Below are 23,405 nucleotides of genomic sequence, written 5' to 3' on the forward strand. Positions count from 1 at the left end.
AAAATGGTTTTCAATAGATCACACGAGTTAAATGGTCACGAACATAAAACTGATGTACAAGGAAAATATAAATGCATTTTAGAATTATATTCAATGCAATTGATGCATGTAAAAATTTAAGATTTAAGCATGGACTTGGAACATATCATTGAAGTTGCCCCAAAGATCACGACGAAGATGATACACTCACGCCAGATCTTCGAACTGTAAGGAGTTAAATTCTACGAGAGAGACACGACGAAAATTCCCATCTAATTTAATATTTTTCAACTATACTAAGATGCTACTAACCAAATACATATCAAGCTGTATTCACTTAAAGCTAACGAGTATAAATATAACATTATTTTTCTGTCCTCATTTGTATTTCTTCCAACGTACGTCCCTTGGTTTCCGGCACCAGCTTTACAACGAATAGGATTGTAAAACCACCTACAGCTGAAAAGATGAAAAAGGTGCCTGAAATAACATAAAAAGAGAGTCAACTTAATTCATCCCGAACTTTCCTGAGATTTAAAGGAATCCCATGTTAAGTAATGGAAAAGTAATACAGGATGAGATATATCACCTTCAGAGCTCCACTGCATTAGAAAGTTAAATGAATATGAAATAATCCAAGTACCAAACCAGTTGACCACTGTCACAAGGCTTCCAGCTACACCTTTCACGTTTATAGGAAATATCTGAAACAATAGCAACATTTTTAAATGCAAAGTGTACTTATGATAATCAGTTTAGAATATTCAGTTTCTGAGATGAGATGAAGTTCACACCTCTGACATTATAACCCAAGGAATTCCTCCCATGCCTAATGAGAAAAATCCTGTAAAGACCTGATGGAAAGTAAAGAATAGATTAATCTCCAAGACTAATACTTCTTTTTTTATGTTTTGTTGTGTGGGTGAGGGAGGTTTGGTGTTGGTGAAATGTTTTACAGTTTAAGCCCTAATCCCTACTAAAGAAAGTAATTATAATACAAAAGAAACGAAGTACACATACATAGTGGTACACCATTGATGTGAGAGCTACACTACCACATTGTTACTGTTAAGTTTTTGTCATGACGAAGAAGGGTACAAGGTGATCTCCCGCCTCTCACACTCTAAACAACCAGCACCTTAAAATTCTATATACAAAGGGAATAATTGGGCGACCCTATTGGAGTATCTGGTATAGCCCCAAGAAAAAATATGGGAAACGAATGTACAGAATGATTATGATTAGGCTCCACATTGTCTAATAAAATGGGAATTTTTTTTATTTTTATTTTTTTCCGGTGAAGATAAAAGAAAAAAATACATGACCAAGGCAAGCAGTCTATCCTTCTGATGATTTGCCATCATTACTCTTCGTGCATATCCATTTTGCAAGACAAAAAAGATGCATTACCAGTACACCGCCGAGTGCTAGCAAGGGACTTGATTTCCAAAGTTGAAGGTCCTGCACTAGGCATACTAATTCAGAAATATGCATAGATTTTAAGATATAACCAGATTTACGTAAGCAGAACCTGTAATAAAAATGACAGTCCAATGAGAAAGCAACCCAAACAGGTTCCTGCTGCGGAAACCTGCAGTAGCAGAATACCCAAGCTGAGTAATGTAGGACTACACAAACTTAACGACGAAGCATAATATTTACCATTAGTAGAAGACGTCTTCCAGATTTATCCATTAAGAGGACTCCCAGAAGCGTCATTGGAACCTGCAGAAAGCAACAGTTTTAGAAATGTGACCAGCAGAATCTATCAATCGATCAATAACCAAATAACCTGAATGAAAACCATAGCTGTTGTTCCGGCCCTACTTGAAAAACCTGTTACAAACCCATTGTTAGTATACATGTTTCTTTTTTCAATTGGAATCATTAGGAGTAAGAACTAGCTTACCAGCTGATGAAAATATAAAACTTGCATAATACGCTATTGAATTGACTCCTCCAAATTGTTGCAGCACCATCAGCCCAACACCAACCTGAATAAATTTTAAATTTATTATATGCTATTATTGAGTCATAAATTTGAAAATGCTTCCCAAGCTAGAACCTATATAGAAACCTTACTGTAAGGGAGCGAGCATATTTCCTTTGGAACAAGTCTATCATTCTAGAGTCTGAGAGTTGTCCAAGAGATTGTGTATATTCCTGTAAATTAACAATACTCGTGGTAAGAAGAATAAAATGAGATACTTCGGTACAAGCTAGAACTGAAATTTAAGTCAAAGAATTACTCTTATTTCAGCCGCTTCTTCAGAAATATCAGCATTATCCCCTCTAAGGCGCTGCAAAGCCGCTTTGCTATATTCCCACTGACCCATCTTAGCCTGTGGAATATAGAGTACTATTGAGCATATTACAGATTATTTTGTTAAGATTACTTCTCCAATAATAAGCCAAATTAATTGTGTTCATCTTATAATAGAAACTGAAACAGCTTTAATGAAAATAATCTAGAAACCTGCTGTCTTAATCATCTTTAACAATTTCTTTCTTAACTTACCAACCATCTAGGAGACTCTGGAATGAAGAATAAACCGACAAGCTGTAGTAGACAGGGAATAGCTCCTGAATTGCATCGAACACAATCACTTATTGTTCTAACTGATTTATGCATGCATTAATAAATATAGTACAAATAGAAACAAAATTACCTATCCAAGCCAAGGTACGCCAGGTGAAGACATTTCCAACAAGAAACATTACAGAGGAGCCACAACAAATCATCAACTAAAGCATCAAATGCTATGGTCTTAGAATCTATAAATCCAAAATGAATTTTCTTAACTTAATAAAATTCTTTATTTTTACCTGGTTAACTGCTGTAAATGCTCCTCGAAGATTCTTAGGTGTTATTTCCGCTATATATACCGGTACCTATTGAATTAAAAATCTAGAATATAATGAATCGTCTAATAAGTAAGAAAATTAGGAGGGCAGAAGACATTGTATGCACCATGTATGAAAGAAGTCCAATTCCAAATCCCTTTAACAGCCTTCCAGTGTCAAGCGTCCAAGCACTCTGTTGACAACCATTAAGCAACCAGCGAAATGAGAGGAATCTGAAAAAATTTGTGACTCTGCATCCATACATCAGCATGCATGTGGATAACTAAATATAAATAAACAAACTGATGCAATTGTACTAAAAAACGGGTGAAAGAATTAGTACGGTGGTTCACATAAGCAAGAGACTGTCGAACTATGTAATGCACAACAGACAATCTGATTCACACTGCTACAAGTGAAATTAACTTAGAAAATGTCTTTGAAAAATTTTGCTAGCCTGGAAGAAAAATTCGGTCAAACTTCATGGCAATATGAAGTAGTTATGAGAGAAGATGCCATCCTCAAACCCTCAGTGACACAAGTATATACTCTCCTGGATCCTATTACTCTATACAATCCCATTTTCTTCTCCATGAACAAGCAAAACAAGTGCTGAACACCCACCAAATCGGAATCACTAGGGCATTCCGTAATATGACATTAGGGCGATTCAGTAAGCAACATCTTTTGACGAGAAGCAATTAAACAAAAAACTATGAAATCATTTTTTTACATGAATGTAGGCGTTACCATTTCTAAATTTATCAATAGCTTGAACTATCGCATTTTATAATTTAAAGACATTGTATGCACCATTGAATGACAGGATTCTAGTCATTGTATGTTATGCTACTTACAGATCCGGACTTCAGCTTCGTCAACTCATCAAGGATAAAGCATATGCAAACAAAAGAAGAGAGTACCTTTGAAAAGACAATTGCAAGCCAACCTGCAATAGTAAACAATTCTGCGAAACCCATCGTCTGAATATACGACCAGTTAGCATAACCAGAAATGAAAACATTCTATCATTAAAATCCTGTAATATTCTAAAGAATCTAGAAACAAGTACAAACTTACTATTTTCCGCCCAAAGAAATCTGCTATCTTTCCGCTCATTAATGCACCAAGCATTGCTCCAATCGTCATTATTGAGCCAAACAATGAATACTACAATCCAAGGGAAGAGACAATAACATAGGAATTAGAAATTCAACTATGTAACCTATGCTTCAGTCACATACATAACAATGTTTTCCTCACTGTATTGCTCGCAGCTCACTTGATAGCTTTAACTTAAGAATTCATTGTTGATCCATTATTCAACACCAACTAACAAAAGTAACTTACTTAGTTGGCCACTTCTAAGTTGTGACTGTTACTCAGAGTAGAACATTTTTGCTTCTTGTTCAGTCCAATAATAGACAGGCAGCATGGTTTTTTATTTGTTTCCCTATTTAGGAGATTTAAATCTAGTTTCCTTTTCTTTGTATAGAACATATTGTTGTAAGTCCCAAGACAAATTATGGTAGGTATCCTTCAGAAGATAATGGTACGTACTCATAAGGAAGATTCCGGTAGGTAGTTTTGAATTTCTTATTTTTGTTATTTGGAACCCTATGAATAAGGTCTCTCTCTACAAATTCAGAAACAGAATAGTTACACAAATTCTATATTCCTCTTCATGTTTCTTTCTCAATTACTTTGCCTATGTATGACTTATGTGTATAAACTGTTTATAAATACTCGAGCCACTTTTTATCTGCACTCTTTGGGGATCCCACAAGTATCACCCTTATTCATTACTCATTTCTATCTATTTGTAACGCACCCCCAAAAAACATAAGAGTACACAAGCCCTCTCTTATAGTAGCGACTGTCGTGTAGAATGTAATAAGGAAGACACCACAGCAGTGTCAATCATTTGAATTTTGTGCAGCACTAGCCATCTACTCTAATTTCTTTAATAGCTCTTCACTATATTTTTCTTCTGATTTTCTCCAAAGAGATCCTCTGACAAGAAACTGACCTATTAATGAATACCAATTTGATCTGTTTGTTTCATAGTACAAAAGAATTAGAAATCTTTTCCATCAATGATTAATGTAGATTAATTTTAGCTATTTCATAACCCACGTATGTCTGTCAGTATAAGAAGATTGTTAAGAAATAAGTTACATAGTGATTATGAATGAAATCAGTAATCAAGTTTGACCTTTTATGCTCGAACCAGCAATTCTAAAGACTAAAGTTCAAGTGGGCATTTGGACTAAGTAAGCCAGAATCTATGTTAAGTGATAAATCCCATCCCAATTAAAGATGACATCACTAACCAACGTAAAATAAAACTAGGGTTCCGAATTTTTCTAGTAAGTCAAAAGTTCAAACATCATTAAGATCATGTAGGCAAGTATATGAATTACCTGCGCCAAGGATAGACCGAGATCATCCAGAATTCCAGACTGGGCTGGCGATGAAAATCCAATCTGCATATTTAACATTTACCAGAACTTGGTCACGAACTACTTTAAAGTTTATTGGCACTCAAAATTAGTGTTTGTGAAACTTACAGCACAACCAAAAACATAGGAACCTAAAACCGCGACAAGGGTGCTGAGTACAACAACAATGGTGGCAGAGCTGCCATGGCTATCGCCATCACCACCTTCAGTTTCAATATCATTATCGGGGCTTAGCAAAGGACTGCTGCCCTCTTCATCTGCTCTACTTTGGGACTCCATTATGTGAACAGAGGAACAATTTGATCACAGTGAAAGTCTTGGGATAGTTGGGAGGAGAGAGAATGAAGATATTTACAGGATTCGTTAATGTCGTGTAGGTGATGTTGAAAACGTAAGAATTCACAGGCGTCTCTTGTCGTTTTCGGTTTGGACAATGTGTGCACAATGGTGCCTACGTGGCATTACACCCCGTCCACATACAATAAAATATTTACGAGCCTCCTCCATGTAAGAGAGGTGTAAGTCATTACGTACACTATAAGATGTACACATAGTAATATCCTTTGGATTTTGTCATCAAAAATTCTGATTGTACAAAATTTTAAGTTTACGGAATGTATACAGTGGACTCTACATGAATATTTTATTGCTAAAAAATCACCCACTTTCTTGATGTTTATATTCTGTGCAACATCTTAAATTTCTATACATATCTCCCGCAATTTATGACAAGACATTACAGGTCAAAGAGAGGTTTCGACGCCAGCTGTGCTTGATGTCGCCATAGGTTGGGGATTTGTAGGATTGGACATGTATATTTATGGTCATGCTACATATTTGAGTTCAAATTTAAATTCAAATGATTTCACAGTAAAAATATCAAATTATTTTTTGACATATCAATCTGTCTCTTTACTTTTCTATTTTTACTTCATTCATATATTTATACCTTAACGAATGTTTTTCTTTTTCTTTTTCTTTCTTTCTTTTTGGCAAAGAGGCTCATCCATTAGAACCGCCGTTGTGATCCTTACAGCTGAATTGGTGATGTGGAGCGTTAGTCAAGATAGTTATCATTGTAATTGCGAGGTCCAATAGCCACACTCACCTGTTTTATTATATACTATGATGTGATGGCGACGAAACGAGATTTCACGAACATCAAAGTTGGCTTATCAAGGTTCCACATCTCAAGAAAGTTGTTTTTTTTTCCCCTCGTAATAATGCAGAGGAAACATGGAATAAAAATAGGGGAAAAAAGGGTGAATTGGTAGCTTATAATTGAATATATATATTTTTTTTGAACGAAAGATTGCCAAGTGTTGTCTGAAAATAATTTTCCGTCATTAAACTTGATCATGTAGCATGAATGATTTTTTTATTTCCTCATTCTAAGGTTGACAAGTTCAAACAACTGACACATTTGCATGCTTATAAATTGGATGTTAGGAAATACATAAATTACATGTTTAGTTGTCAACGATCTTATCGAGCTGAAAAGGGAAATAAACATTCTTACTACGTACCCAATCAAAATCTACTTTAATTGTTTTAAAAAAAATTCAAACATAAAATATAATAATAATAACAACACATAGGACTCTACCACCACCAGCGTCGCCTCACTCTCCCCAATAACCTCCTCCATAGTATTGGTCACCAATCTGTCCGAAACAACCACATTTACGGTGATGGAGTCCAGTGGGCATGGTGGTCGAAATGTGGTATTATGTGGATTTATAGTTGGCAGCTTGATAGGTTGTGAAAATGGTGGTGGTTGAGAATTTATGATTTTTTGTAATTTTTTAAAAATTTAAGGATTATGGTTGCAGTTGGTAATTCATCTTTTCTTTTTGTTTTATTTGAATAGGAGGGTAAAATCGTCATTTTATTGAAAAAATGGATGAAAATGACCTTTTTGCAATGAAAGGTGAAAGGTAGGGACGTTTTGCACAATAATATTGAAAGGTAGGGACCTTTTCTGCTAATTATGCTAAAAAATAAAAGGTAGGGACATTTTTCACAATAATTTTGAAAGGTAGGGACCTTTTCTGCTAATTACCTTTTTGATTTAACGGAGCATTTTAACGGAAAGTTGATAGAAGGACGTTTTGCGCAAAAAAATGTAAAGGTAAGGGTGTAATCCACCAAAAAATGAAAGGTAGGGATGTTATCCACAAAAACATCGAAAGGTAGGGATGTTTTGTGCTAATTACCCTTAGAATTAATACAGAAGGTTAATATATTGGAAACAGAATTAGCGAAGGAAAAGAAATGAATTGAAATACCTCATTTGTAGAAGAAGATGCAATGTAGTGTATTTATGTTCTTTGTTCATGTTTGGTGCCTTCTATATAAATCGAATCAACCACTGAATTAATTATTCTTAAATTATCTAACTTCCGTAGGTTTTTTGACATATCCAAACGGGGTGCCCCACTTGCTCGTAAATTAACATACAGCGAGCTAATTGCACCAAATTGAAGTTTAGCAATCAAGTAATTAGCATGATGAAAATTCAGTAACCTCCAATATAATTTTCGATTAGCCGAAGTTATAAATTGATTGACATATTGGCAATACGTTGTTAGAACTCAGGACATGTTAGCGAGAGCATCGTATTGGAGGCCACTTAACTTTCACTATAGTTGCAAGTAAGACACCAAGAGCATGTTTGGTAGAGATTTTAATCTAATTAATATCCTTTTTTTTTTATCGTTATTTCATTATTTTAGCTGTCATTTTTGAATTCTCCACTCAAAGATAGAACCTACTTTACCTCTAATAATCAAAAAAATCAATTAATAAAATTTCTACCAAACAAGCACTAAATAGTATGACCAATCAGGTCACATATTTGGACTATGTCAATGAACATACTAACAAGTACGTTGAAATTAACAACTCGACAATCAATTTTTCCCCATCAATTCATCTAGAATTGCATTAGATGTTTCTAAACTTTGATCTACTGCATTAGACCAATATACTTTAATTTACGAGCAATCATGTTACTCATTAGGTGGGAAAAGTGGGAAAGTCGTGAAGTTTCTTTCATATGATCATATCTAATGTATTATTGTGAATAAATATTAGTACTTAGAAAACGAACGATACATGTAGCCAAATTTTTTGTGATATTTGATATTTTTATTCATTACTTTTTTCCCAACTTTTTGTAAATTGCATGTTATAGGTTTATAGTAGACGTGAATTTTTCTCATGGTATTAACCGACAATGCATTGTCAATTTAGTAGTACAATGTTAGAATTAGGGTAATTAGCACAAAACATCCCTACCTTTAGATGTTTTTGTGGAAAACGTCCAGAAGAAGATGCAATGTAGTGTATTTATGTTCTTTGTTCATGTTTGGTGCCTTCTATATAAATCGAATCAACCACTGAATTAATTATTCTTAAATTATCTAACTTCCGTAGGTTTTTTGACATATCCAAACGGGGTGCCCCACTTGCTCGTAAATTAACATACAGCGAGCTAATTGCACCAAATTGAAGTTTAGCAATCAAGTAATTAGCATGATGAAAATTCAGTAACCTCCAATATAATTTTCGATTAGCCGAAGTTATAAATTGATTGACATATTGGCAATACGTTGTTAGAACTCAGGACATGTTAGCGAGAGCATCGTCGAAACTTTATTACTAGTAAACAAAGTAAAGTGACCTAAATGCATCAAATTGAAGTGCAATGACCTAATTGTGAGTACAACAAAAATCCAGTGCCTCAAGTGCAATTTACCCACCATTTAATTTTTAAACTAGATAAACATGATTAGCAGGAGGAACAAACAAAGCAGTATGCAATCCAGGAATTAGAATACCAACAACTTTAAGGCCACTTTCTCTAAAACCACCAACCGCCAACAGAGTTCAATCAAAAGATTCAAAACACACACTATATATATGGGTCATGTGATTTTTGATATTATCCAATTAATATTTAAACTTTTCAGATAAATTTTCCCAATTGAAGAGAGGGTTTTTACTTTTTAGCTATGGCAGAAAAAGGGCGAAAAATTTTAGTAGCAGTTGATGAAGGAGATGAAAGCATGTACGCACTCAAATGGTGTCTCAACAATGTTATTAGCGAGAATTTCAAAGATACCCTTATCCTCTGCTACGTCAAAAAACCTCGAGCTGTCTACACATCCATGGATGGAAAAGGTAAATCTGTGCAGTATGGGCATTTTTTGAAATGGATATAGAAAGGGTGGAATTGTAATTTTGTTTAATTTCAGGGTATTTGTTTTCTCCTGATGTAATGGCAAGCATGGAGAAGTACAGCAATGATGTGGCTCAGAGCGTGATCGACAAGGCGAAAAGGGCTTGCAAGCACTTGAATGATGTGAGTTGGTAAATTTACGATTTCTTCAAGGGTAAAAGAGTCATTTAGAAAATAATAATTCTGTGTGGTTCGGTGCATGTAGGTTAAAGTGGAGATAGCGGTTGAGCTGGGAGATCCAAGGGACATGATTTGTGAAGTGGCTGAGAAATTGAATGTGGATATGTTAGTGATGGGAAGTCATGGGTATGGTCTCATTAAGAGGTATAAGATTTTAACTTTTTTTTGGAAATTACCCTTTTTTTTTCTTATTACAAATTTCAAGTGGGATTTCGGCATAAAAGGCAAAAAAACAAACATGGTTTGAAAAAGAAATTGTTTTATTTTATTTTATTTTGTGGGTTATGTGACAGATGATATTGTTTTGTGAAAATGGCAGGGCATTTCTTGGGAGTGTGAGTAATCACTGTGCGCAGAACGCGAAATGTCCAGTTTTAATAGTGAAGAAGCCCAAATCAAATGGTGGCAGTGACAAACACTAATAATTACAAGGCTGTTATTGGTTTGCATGTATGGAAGTTGAATTATAGATCAAGCGTGGGGTCCACTTTTGTTTTCCAGTCTGGTCCTTGTTTAGGTTCTGTAATTTGGGTTACTGTAATTTGTTATAAGGTAACGATACATAATTTCTATGTATAAAAATCGCATTTCAACTTGTGAAATTATTTCAAAATTTAGCTTTAATTCCAATTAATAATATATTTATAATATATAATTAGTAGAAATTAATTATTCTTACCCTTAAATATTTTCAAAACCTGAAAATCCTTTTTGGAGACCCCACCCCACCATTATGTCTCAAAAAATGTCCAAAAATTAAAAACTGGCAATCACGGAATCACCAACCTCATCCCACCTCCACTTCTCAAAAAATTTCCAAAATTTAAAAATTGTAGATTACATCATATCTCACGGAACCATCACATCCTACCCCACCTCTGCCCCCACTACACCCATCCAAAATGATCCAAAATTTTTTCAAGTCATTGTATAATGAAGTCACTGACATGTGTTAGCCGTAACTAATTATGATCAAATTTGTATTCAATGTGACTAATTTGACCGAATTTGTGTGACTGCCTGTGAGTTAGTCTTAACTGTAACGATATGTAATAAAGTCACAATTAATCATAATTAACACAAAATTGGTCACAACTTTCACATTAAACACATACTTGACCATAAAGAATCACCACAAACAAATCTTCACACACCACATACCAGTATCGCAATCCACTACTACTTCATCTCCAACTTTATTACATGCACTGACCTATATTATCTGTGGCTAATTATGATCAACTTTGTCTTCGGTGTGACCGTCTTTGACCATATCAGTCTAATTTGTAACTGTATGTAACCAAATCACATATAGATTTGGTCACATATAGTCACAATGAAGATAGATTTGGTCATACTTGATTTTTATCGCCACTACCACCACTCCCAACAATGTCAACCAAATACGCACCACCAATACTTTCTACAAATCTTGACCACCACCACCAGCATCATCGCACCACTGCAACCACATGAAAGATCCATTGCTTGTAGCTACAAGTCGTGGCCCGCCTCCTTTGAAGCCTCCAAACACCGCCCAAGCCGTCGAACTCCACCATTAGCATGACCATCTCAACCTCCTCTACGAATCTTGACCAAAATTCAGGCTTAATACATTACCAAACGCACCAAAAATCAAGCCAAACACTATTAGTTACGGACTGTCTTTTGGGCAACACCACATCTGACGATGCCTATGCCGGTACCGCCACCATAGCCACCACTTGCACGAAAACCCACCACCACCTCCTCCAATCCACCAACTCGCCACCATAATCGCCACCACATTCACATCAAATATAAATTAACACCACCGCCACAACCCCATACACCACACCACAAATTCACACAATCGCCATGCATACTTGCACCACCACCATCAACACCCTATAGCTCGGCATCGCACCACCATCTCATCTAGATCTAACAATAGCATCACCAACCCGTAAATTCTCACCAACATTCCTCCTCTTGTAACATCAGCGACGCCATCGACGCAGCAAGAAGCTTCACCATATCACTGCTGTGAGTAGCGCTTGCTACTACTTGTAGCAACAGCGATGCTGCTGATGACGAGAAGCTTTGATGCCGTGTCATTGCCAGGTGCTGCTTGTAGCAGTAGTGGCGTGACTGTAGCAGTAGTGGCGTGACTGACACGATTGCATGTAAGAACGATGCCGTTGGTGTTACGAGCACCAGTAGCACCTCCAAACCGGCAAGAAGCTCCGTCGCAATCAGTGATGCTGAATATGGTTGGTTGGGGTGGGTGCGTAGAGAAAGAGAGATAGACGAGATAGGTTGGACACTTGATTTGTGAAAATGGAATTTAATCCCCGTTTTTTTTGAAAATGAATCTTTAAATGTAGGGTTTTAAGTAATTTTCCCTTGTTATAAACTTATGGTGGCTTTTGCTCAAGCCAATTTTTTATTTTTAAACAAAACTATCCTCGAGCGGTTCAGGTTCAAAATGTTTGTAAATCTAAGCCTTCGTCCTGTTTAACTAAAAATAAGATTTTTTTTTGATGAAATGTGTGGGTTAATAAAAGTTGGAGGTTCCTTGGTGATTGATAATAAGTTTTACAAAATGAAGGCCAAACAGGGAGTAACGCCCCGAATTTTGATAAACTTTGAAGTGTCATAAAAAACTCACTTTTACTTGTTTTGAATACGGAATGATAAAAATACATTTCTTTAAAAATAAAATATTAAAATATTCATAAATTTAAACTAAACATGGAAAATTGTATCTTTAAAAAAATAAACATATTCAACTAACTAATTAATTAAATGACATGTTGCTGAATAAATTAAGCTAACTAATAAATTTAAAGGCAGAAAAAACTTAATGTATATTTTTTGTTTTTCTTCAATCCATTTGGGTAGGTCGCATCACTATCTTGTTACGAATCCAATCGATCTGAACTAACTAGTAAAATTATTGTAAGAGTGAGTATTTAAAAGTACTCAATAAGATATGTGCAATTTTTATATACAATTATATATAACAAATAAATTATACATTTCATATCACTCTTCTCTTATAAAGTATATCTATGACTAAGCGACACAAGTATTTTAGGTCCTCTTAAATTCCCGAAAGATTTCATATTTCTTTCTAAAGAATTCGAAGGTCCACTGGCAATCCATGTATATTTAATTGAATACATAAAAGTATAAAGAAATAAACCCCTAGTACAAAATTATCTTACCTTAATAGATCAAAAGAATTACTGAAGGAAAATTTTGATTGGACATTCCCACTTCTCCTAAATTTCTCTACTTTGGATATTTAATTGGTATCTTGTTTCTGATTTCAAAAAGAGCAAATGGGATGGTTACGTCTGCCGAATTAAAAGATTTGCTTGAGGTTGTATGTGTGATATTTTAATTAATCTAATGGCATGTATATACTTTAGCTTATTTGTTGATTCTTAATCGATTTAGAATTAGTTTTGATGTTTATCCTAATTAAATTAGATTTTTGAGATTAACTTAATTTCATCTTATCCAAAACAACTTTTTCTCGAGTCAAGGACTTCTTATTAATTACAAGCTTAAAAAAGAGTCCAACATGGTAAAACTCGTTATATCAAAATCTAATTATTTGGCTAATATGAAATAAACTTAAAGTATTTCACTTTAGTTCCTCAACTTTCAAAATATAAATGTATAACATATTTGTTGTTGGGTATTTAAGTAAGTGATGCCCAAATAACCACTAGGCAATGATGAAAGTGGAAATTATGCCATCCACCTAGTTTTTAGTAAATATTTGATATATACATCTTAACTTTTTTTATTCTATAAATACTGTATTTTATATAGTAAAATACAAACATGAAATCTTAGCCAAATCAAACTGTCAACTTATTTAAGCAGCTAAATTTACTCCATCAAATGTGACCTTGACTTAAGCTCCCAACAAACATGCCCTTAATTACCACCTCCCAAAAATGGTGACTATCCATCTTCAAACGAATCTCCACCCAATTTGTCTCTCTCTAGAATCATCCCCCAATAGCCTCTCTCTAGAATCACCAACCCAAAAACTCCCAAAACATAAAGGAAGAATTGGTCTTCTTCAGATCTTTTGCATCATATATTCCATCACTATCTCACAAATCTACCATTACGTTCGAGTAATGTATCGACTAAATCAAAAGGTTCAGGCACCAATCACAACGGGCTTGCACACCAATTCCAAATGTATTGACGTGAACACCCATGTGAAGGACAATGGAAAAAGGCCATTGAAGATGTAGCTCCAGACCCAAGCACAAAAAAGAAAAAGATCGCGACACCACACAGGTTAGGCACATTTCAATTTAACAAAATCAGGAATTGTACGGTATGTTCATTTTTTGTTGAAAATGAAATTATATCAATTTTATATTTGAGATAACTAACCCCATTGTGTATATTTTTCACTTGCAAAACATACAAAAATTTAACATGTCTTTGGAATTACAAAAACTAGAAAAGACGATTTCCATTAACAAACTGCAGAAGTTGGGGGAATTGTAGAAAATTGTATGTTGTTTTAATTACCGAATGTAATTAGACACGATTAAGGATTAAGAGTTTATTTTTTATTTTTATTTTTATTTATTTATTTATTTATTTATTTATTTTAGTTAAGTCTACTCAAGCGTATTACATATGTAAAAAGTGTTTTAGATGGGTTGGATCATATATAGTTATATGGTGACTAATGAAGTCAATAGAATATATGAAAATACATTAAAGACGTATGATAAAGTGTACTGGATAATATATGACATTACACAAATTAACTATTCTATCAAGTTCACTTTACATGTCATAGAACATGAATTGATTTGATTTAATTACCTAATGATAGTGTTTTGAACTTTGAGAATGAGCTAGAATATTGTGATAGTTTTGTTGTTAGCTTACCGTCATCGTTATATGCTCTTATGATTTACTATGAGATATTTTTTATCCAACTTATTATTTCAATTTCAAAGCCATCAGCAGTTGAATATTATTTTTTAAATAGTTTTGATCCACTTAATGATCCACTCTCACACTCACCGCTTGACAATCTGCATTTGCATGTATGGTTTTATATAAGCTAATATATTCTGGACAAGATACTTTACAATTTCAATAAGGTATGACTAAATACTCTCATATAAGACATCTCAGATACGTTTACTTGTTTATACCGTTCTTTAATTTGAATTTTCTCTATCATATTTTTTTCCTTGACTTCTTATTTTTATTATTATTATTTTTATTTTTTCTAGGTAGAAGTTCTATTGCCCCATTCTAGCGATGAGGAGTTGCATGCACCATATTTCATTCGGCTACCTATTAGGGAACTCATGTTTAAACCAATTGCTACTTGTCATCGTGATTCAGCCGTTGTTGTCAAGTAAACCGAAATATTTGATTCTCACTAATATATTCCACGTTGAGTTCCATGACTATACTGTTCACTTCCTCAACCTCATCGTCATACATCTCAACTGTTGATATGTCAATTCTTGAAATCAAATCACTAATTTTGGGAATTTAGGATGACAATCTCAAGTAGGGGAAGGTGTGGATGAATGTAATGATTTGAATGCACAATATAATCACTTGTCGTATACAACCTGGATTCTGTGAGTGTAGAAGGCGCCGTCTCCACCACACTAACACGTAATGCATAGATGGTCATGAATGAAAGCTGTCATTTGTTATTCGAATTGGTGACATCCCTACATCAGCAATGTATTCAATCTTGACATCTAAAACTCTCTTGTCAACCTTTATTTCATCAACTATCATTTCAGCCAGTTGAATGTACTTGCAACTTACAACCAAATGGAACAAGAAGCCCAAACATTTCTGCCCCATACATTACAAAGATGTTTGTATAATCCATTCTTGTATTACAGAATCACTGATTAGTTTATTATGTATATAAATATTTAGTAATACAAGACAAAAAGTAGCATATGTGTCATCTTATAGTTATTCATATATTTTTGGCCAAACAGAAAATGATGCATGTATCATAAATGAGTTTTTAACAGATGACATACCGAACCATGCAATAAGTTGAGAGCTAAAAAGGATTTCATACTACCAAAAAAATTTCCACTAATTACGTAATCCATTTACCACGTTTAGGTTCTTAGACGGACTATGAAATTGGATTTTTTATTTATTTTTTATTATTATTATTTTTTGAGTAGGCCATTTGCTCAAAGGTCATACGTTAATACATGTTACATTTCAATTACATGATCAAATTAGAAATTCAAGAATTTCGAAGTGAATTACACAATTAAAGTATACAGTTGCTAGACACTACCTTGAAATTTCACACACGAGAGAGAGAGAGAGAGAGAGAGAGAGAGAGATCACATTGTAGATAAAAGGAAGTGCACATCGATTATCACTTGATCGAATCTAAAAACTGAAGATGATCAAAATGTGTAAACATTTTCTGAATAATTGCCTTGAGATTCGAGAACTAAAATCTGGAAATCTTCTGTAGAGTGCCGAATTGTTGCACTGTAGAGGAAGGGTCGTCCAGTTTGATCATTCAACACACGATATTTGAATGATTCTCCCCATTGTTAGTTTTTGTAATTCATTTTTGATTTTAGGAAGGGCATTTAATGGAGATGCGTGAAATTTGCTAAATCAAAAAACTTCTCATTTACAAAATATGATGTAATATCTATTTTTTAGAAATAAGTATATGTAGATATTTTTCATATGTTATCAACTATTTTTGGTTTTTTAAAAATGACACAGTAATTTTTAAAATAGTTTTTTGTAATGATGCACATATGAAAATTTCCCATGCTGAAAAATCGAGGCCGTTTGTGTTCATAGGCTATAAGCCCGGAATTGAAGAATATTAATAAATCCACACCATAATTGATGTAGCCCAATCCTATTGGGTATTTAGAGGAAATCTGTCCATTGGACTAGGTACTCAATATTCAATTTTGAAAATAATTTGAAAAAGGGATTTCTATCCCTTTTCTCACGGGAAGTTAGATGGTTGCACTATCTTTATCCTCGGTAACCAGCTTCAATTTTCTTGAACTTTAGCTTGCCAAAAAATTTGGGAAATTTGTTTGTCCCTTGCCTATAAATTGGAGTCACTTTAAAAAAAAAAAAAAAAAAAAAAAAAAAACCTTCCCCTGCCATGTGTTTTTGAAACCAGTTTCTACCTTTATGTGCCTCTATCTCTGTGACTGCAAGTATCCAATTCGGTGCTACTTTTGTGGTGTTGGATTGACTTTTCTGAGCCGAATTAAAAAGGGGAATTCATTGTTCTTCATTCTTCGAATTTAGTTTTGATTTCCTTTTTCTTTTTCAAGTTAATTCCATAACTCATATATTTGATTTGTTCAATTGTAGGTGGAATTAGTATCAACAACATTGAACAAATAAATTTTATTCTATAAAATTTTCGGGACATGAGCTAAATCTATACACTATTTTCATAAATCTAAACAAAACAAAAAAAGTTATTTTATTTTCAGTCCTAATGGTCACGAGTAACATGAATTTGAAGCCATCAGCAGCAGCAGCCTCAATTAGGTCCTTTTGCCTAATAAGAAAAGCCATAGCTAAAAACTGAACGTTAAAACGGGAAAAATGTTGAGTGCTAAGCAATTCATCATGATAGGACACTAAGCCAAACATCACTCTGTGCTTCTTACAGTTCATCCTGCACAATAAACGTAGAACAAGCAAATGAAGAAAAGGATCGCGCCACAATGTAAAGCATTTATGTAAACCAGTAGCAGAGGAAAGAGTCATACATGTGCATCATCGTCCTCTGAAGCACTTGATAGGCCACCTGTACAAATTAAAATACCAAAGACGTAAAGGCAAGGCAGGGGCAGAAAAGGAAGGATAGGAAAGAATATAATAACCAGCATGTGTTTACAACAGATTTGGTTAGTGGCTATTATATAAGCAGAAGAAGAAGGGAAGAAACGACATCTATAAAATCGGGAAAATTTGGAGAGAGTCTGGACCTCTCGAAAGTCCATCTATCCGTTTCTTTATTATCATTTCATTTTAGTTAGTTCTAATTGTATTGGAGAGTCATCTGCTGTTGATGTTAATTCAGAATTTATTTCAATACAGTAAATCATATTGAGTTGGCCTAGCTGATTTATGTGAATTACTTATTTTAGCTGCTTAATTTCCTTGATTTCTGCTCGTTAGTCTTCTTTGGCAACAAGGTTCCATCATTTTGGTATCAGAGCAAGTTCCTGGAATGACGCTCACTGATCGTGTAGGCGAATTGGAGGGAAGAATGGAAACTATTCAGGCTGGGATGGAAGTAATGAAGTCTGAAATGCAATGGATCCATAGTATAGAGAAGAACATGAGTCTGATGATGGAGCAGTTTAAACTTGTGATGCATCGCTGGGATGATCGAGAAAGGGAATGGAAAGCAAAAGGCCCAGAGGAGGTCCCTGATTCAGAATTCATTGGAAACTCAACAATAACACCCGGGGATGTAGAGCAAACTGGAGGACTGTGGCGACTGGATTGTAGGAATAGGAGATTGGAGATTCCGGTATTTGAAGGGGAGAATCCAGAAGGGTTGGTGTTCAAGGTTGAATGATATTTTAACCTCACTCGAATTTCTGAAGCAGAAAAGATGGAGGCCGCCGCTATTTGCTTTGAAGGAGAAGCTCTCTCATGGTATCAATGGCAACAGAGACGTAAGAAGGTGACGAACTGGGAAGAATTGAGAGGTCTAGTGCTGAATCGTTTTCGAGCAACCCATGGTGGGACTAGCGAGGAGAGGTTCTTAGCTCTCCGACAAGAAGGTTCGGTGAGGGAATATCTACAATGGTTTGAAACCTTGGCTGCGCCGCTACCAAAGATTCTAGATGGAATATTAGAGGGACACTTCATTAATGGCCCAAAGGATAGATGAGAAAAACATGTTGGGTCAAGGGCATTGGACCGGTCCAACAAGAAATAAGGCAGGTGGGTTTTCCTCCCATCTCAATTATCTAATTGTTCACAAAACCACATGCATTCTTGTATATTTGCATCATCCATAGAGATATAGGCTGGTGGTGTGCAAGAGTAGGTCTAATATATATCGAGAGAATATGTTGGATAGATTTAGGAACATTGAATTGACAAATTTCCATCGAGTCATTAATTTTATGAAATTAGGGTTTTTATAGCTTCAATTGGGGATTCGTGATCCTAGTGACTTTATTTTGATTAATTTCCATAAATTAGTTTTTGAATTTGCATAATTTCATTTACTAGAGTGTTTGAGTTGTTTAATTAGATAAATTTCGAGATTAGGGTTTTAATTGAAATTAGGGCTTTTTGCATTTGGACCATATTTTCACTCAATTAGATTCGGTTAAGGTTAGATTATATCAAACTGAACTACTCAATCTCTGTAGGACGATATTCGGACTTTTAAAAATCTACTTTATTACTTGTTACGATCTGTACACTTGCGGTAGTTTTAAATCGAAAGAATTATTTCGTGAACACCTATCATCCACAATCAGATGGTTAGTCGGAAGTGGTGAATCGAACAGTGGAAATATATCTTCGCTGCTTTGCTTCTTCTAAACCAAAGTCATGAGTCAGCTGGTTGCCGTGGGCTGAACTTTGGTATAATACTTCATATCATACTTCATCTAAAATCTCTCCATTTCGGATTTTGTATGGGAGGGAACCCCCATTGTTAGTCAGGTTTGAGAGAGGTTCTACTCCAGTGTCGGTGGTGGAACAGCAATTTGATAGAAAGGGATGAAGTGTTGGAAGAACTAAGGGGGCAGCTACTCCATGCTCAATCATACATGAAAAAGACAGCAGTTAGTAAGAGGAGGAATGTCCAGTTCAACAATGGGGACTTATCTTAAGATACGGCCTTATCATCGCAAAACCTTATCAGCCCGCTCAAATGAGAAGCTAGCCCCTAGATTTTATGGACCTTATAGGGTTGAGAAGAGAGTGGGAATGGTGGCATATCAACTTGAGTTACCGGCGAATTGTCATATTCATCCGGTATTCCATGTGTCTCAGCTGCGCAAGGTTGAAGGAAAACCCCAGGTGGTGACTGGTGATAGATATTCCCAACCACTTGAATGAGGAACTGGAAATGATAGTAGAGCCAGAGGCAGTTTTGGGGGTCAGACCTAGGAAAGGAAGCAACATCAAGGGTATTGAAGTTTTGATCCAATGGAGAGGGTTGCCACCCTTAGAGGCAACTTGGGAACCATATGAGTTGCTGAAACAACAATTTCTGGAATTCCACCTTGAGGACAAGGTGAGTTTCGTGGGAGGGAGTAATGATAGGCCACCTATACAAATTAAATAACAAAGACGTAAAGGCAAGGCACGGCCAGAAAAGGAAGGACAGGAAAGAATATAACAACCAGCATGTGTTTACAACAGATTTGGTTAGTGGCTATTATATAAGCAGAAGAAGAAGGGAAGAAACGACATCTAGAAAATCAGGAAAATCTGGGGAGAGTCTGGACCTCTCGAAAGTCCATCTATCCATTTTTTTATTGTCATTTCATTTCAGTTACTTCTAATTGTATTGGAGAGGAATCTGCTGTTGATGTTAATTCAGAATTTATTTCAATACAGTAAATCATATTGAGTTGGCCTTGCTAATTTATGTGAATTACTTATTTTAGCTGCTTGATTTCCTTGATTTCTGCTCGTTAGTCTTCTTTGGCAACAGGGTTCCATCAGCACTCTCATCATCCGTCGTATCTGACTTGATGTCAACATCAGCATCTGCATCATCGGCATCGTCAACACCATCACCATCCTCAACCTAAAAAAAGAGCCCTTAGTTCATAATTTAAACGACGCGTTGTATCTAATCTTAAGAGAAGTATGAAGGCTTACATCAGAATCAACTGGATAATCCTTTGGTTGCTGAACAAAATAAAAAATGGTTAGAGACGTGCAATGAAAGGCATATAACTTCACAGATTTTGCTTTCAGCCATCAAAATATTATCCCATTAAATTTTTTCCAACGTCGGAAATGATGGAATGAAGTTCCTCCTCCTCTCTCTTCTCAAATGCAGCCCTCTCAGCCTCTTCATCAAATGCAGCCCTCTCAGCCTGCAAAATGGAGATTATTCATGTCTCAATTTTCTATGCTGGGGAAGCGGAGAGGCCAGGAGAAAAAGCAACATACGTCCTTGTGTTTGTCCCATGTTTCTTCAGCTACATTCTTGGCATACTCCGCATCATCGCATAACAAGATATTGTCAAACAGGGTTCCAGATTTAATTCATTTGCTTGGGCTGAATTTTGATTATTTAATGGAACACGGAATCAACAGAAATAACAGAAATTCTTTTTATTTACCTGCCACAAACCTATGCCCTCATACTTCAAATTTGCGAAAACACATAGATCTGGGTCGTCTTTGTAGTCTATGATCACAAATAATAACATATTAGATAGAGTAAAAGCTAGTACATTACAAAAATGTAGTTAAGTTCTAACAAGAGATATTACAGACAGACCTGGATTATCAATAATTGGTGCCTTCCATTTGCCCTTGTAGTTGGCCTTATCAATAGAAATATAGACCATTTAACAAGGATTAGTAAAAGTGACATTTACAACACAGAGAGATTCAACAAACCTTTGGCTTCCAATGGACCCTTGTACTTGGGGTTGGCAATAGTTGGGGTGTCCATTCACCATCTTCCTCATCATCCCAATCCTCGAGATGCAATTGTAAACCAACATAATTGAGTAAAAGTAGTGTAGGAAATTACATGGATATGTAGCAAAACAGGAAAATTAGATTATATGCCTTCTTGGCGTCTGGATCAGGCATCTCCTTTGCGATGTCATCATAAACCTGCGGGCAGCAACTCACAAGTCATAAACGTGCTCTTGCATTAAACAGTGCATCATTGTAGACAAGGAAAGCCATGAAACTTTGAAGTTCCTCAGGCTTCTTGTCTTCGGGGTCAGGAATGTATTCCCTGTCATCCCGTTCTTCAGGCCGTCATCAACATATAGCAAGATCACTTTCATTGAACCAATGGAAGAACAAAATGGTCGAGAATAATTGCACAAAGAAATACCTTCTTGGCCTCTGGATCCTTGATTGTACTTGGTAGCAGAAGATCCCAGTCAGAGTACAAACTATCAGACTGCTTCTCCACATTGTCAACGAGGATGCTGTAATTAGCATCAGGCTGGATGACAAATGTATAGACATGAGTCCATTGATCTGTCTCACATGGGACTTCCTTCTTGATCAAGTGGTTTGTCCCCGTGTAGGTGAGAATAGCATGGATTTTCTTGGTGCTGTAGCCACAGATATCTGGCCCAAACATGATGCTGCATTCACCCATAAATTGCAACCAAACCAGCAACTTCAACAGGGACAACTTACCAAATAGGAAACACCTGCCAGATGGCTGAAGCGTATGATGTTAACTCTATGGAGTATCACCACCAAATTTCTTCTGATCAATGTCACCACTAAGCAATATCATGTGTCCACCACCACAGTCAAGTTTTTGTTCATGTTTGACGGAGAACTGGAAAACTAATGTCTTGTTCTTGTTGCTGAATTCAGGGAACTCAGCTGAGATGGCATAGAACCTGTGGTCTTTAGTGGTCTGGATACCTGCAATACAACATAGAAGTAAATCCCATTGCACACCATAAATTCAGTATATGCAAAATCACATACGTATGTATTAGACAAACATATGTATGTACTCAGACTCGTCAACCAATGACACATTTACTGTAACGACCTGGGTCTTTGTACCCAAGTCGTTAGCCTACGTACTATCCGCTTTGGGTGGGCCTTGCGCCCACTTAGCCCTCACGACTTTCTGTTGTGTCCCTCCAGGATTCGAACTCATAACATTTCCCTTAAATAAGATTTAAGTTGAATCTTGGTACCAATTGGGCAAGTTGTTCAATTGGTACCAGGATTCAACTTAAGTACTTAAGGAAAATGTTATGAGTTCGAATCATGGGGGATCCAATTGGTACTAGGATTCAACTTAAGTCTTACTTAAGGGGAAAGTTATGGGTTCGAATTTTGGAGGACGCGACAGAAAGTCGTGAGAGGTAAGTGGGAGCAAGATCCACCCAGAGCGGACAGTACGTAAGCTAACGACTTGAGTACAGAGACCCGGGTCGTTACATTTACCTTTGTCGGTAGAGTCTCCATTCCATTTACCAGATGTAAAGTTCCACTCTCCAGCCATGTTCTGGTCTTTCTTCCAGTCAGATTCGACCCATCGATTCTCTCATCCATCTTCATATTTCATAAAGCAATACATTCAATATGACACAACCAATCTAATAGCAGTTAAAGCTAGCTATCAATATTATAAATCTCTTTATTCCTCTCTTCCATGTGACCATCTTATCAAGTTCATCAAACAAAGAAAGTCTTCTTATCCATAGTTATTGTTGTTTAACCAAGCAATGAGCTTCAGTTTCTTTTCTTCTCTCTTCTCATGTTACTGCTAAATCATGACTTGTCCTTTCTCACATTCGTCCGACTCATGCCCTCAATTTTAGAATTCTTATCTTCAAATACCGTGACACACTTGATAGACTCTATCAGTTAATGACTCTTAAGAAATTTAACCATTTTTCCTGATTTCTAAAGGTTGATGTAGATGTTATTGCATATTTAGAGACAATTTGCTGACATTC

The 23,405-nt window shown here is 35.6% G+C and overlaps 2 protein-coding genes and 1 pseudogene across 4 annotated transcripts; 1 reads left to right on the top strand and 2 right to left on the bottom strand.

Moving 5' to 3' along the window:
* Window positions 1-61: 61 nt before the first annotated feature.
* Window positions 62-5,708, bottom strand: LOC111411757 (sugar transporter ERD6-like 5). Of its 3 annotated transcripts, none has more exons than XM_023042351.1 (18): window positions 5,394-5,708; window positions 5,247-5,309; window positions 3,904-3,993; window positions 3,681-3,806; window positions 2,951-3,016; window positions 2,806-2,871; window positions 2,649-2,724; window positions 2,498-2,562; window positions 2,229-2,321; window positions 2,062-2,142; window positions 1,889-1,973; window positions 1,772-1,815; window positions 1,642-1,704; window positions 1,511-1,570; window positions 1,390-1,440; window positions 774-833; window positions 569-683; window positions 62-459 (listed from the first exon to the last, which is right to left on the bottom strand). In XM_023042351.1, the coding sequence occupies exons 1-18, from the start codon at window positions 5,562-5,564 to the stop codon at window positions 344-346; spliced, it is 1,491 nt and encodes a 496-aa protein (XP_022898119.1). In that variant the 5' UTR covers window positions 5,565-5,708; the 3' UTR covers window positions 62-343. The 3 variants fall into 3 exon arrangements, with proteins under 3 accessions (XP_022898119.1, XP_022898120.1, XP_022898121.1); XM_023042352.1 differs by having other exon boundaries at window positions 3,747-3,806; window positions 5,394-5,707; XM_023042353.1 differs by lacking the exon at window positions 3,681-3,806 and having other exon boundaries at window positions 5,394-5,707.
* A 3,506-nt stretch (window positions 5,709-9,214) lies between these two features.
* On the top strand, window positions 9,215-10,321 carry LOC111411760 (universal stress protein A-like protein). The gene is made up of 4 exons (XM_023042358.1): window positions 9,215-9,470; window positions 9,545-9,651; window positions 9,734-9,852; window positions 10,028-10,321. Exons 1-4 carry the CDS (start codon window positions 9,302-9,304, stop codon window positions 10,128-10,130), a joined length of 498 nt encoding a protein of 165 aa, XP_022898126.1. The 5' UTR covers window positions 9,215-9,301; the 3' UTR covers window positions 10,131-10,321.
* A 6,797-nt stretch (window positions 10,322-17,118) lies between these two features.
* LOC111412503 lies at window positions 17,119-23,023 on the bottom strand (annotated as a pseudogene).
* Between the last annotated feature and the right edge of the window lie 382 nt (window positions 23,024-23,405).

The sequence above is a fragment of the Olea europaea genome, chromosome 16, assembly GCF_002742605.1.
Source record: "Olea europaea var. sylvestris chromosome 16, O_europaea_v1, whole genome shotgun sequence".
Lineage (NCBI taxonomy): Eukaryota > Viridiplantae > Streptophyta > Magnoliopsida > Lamiales > Oleaceae > Olea > Olea europaea.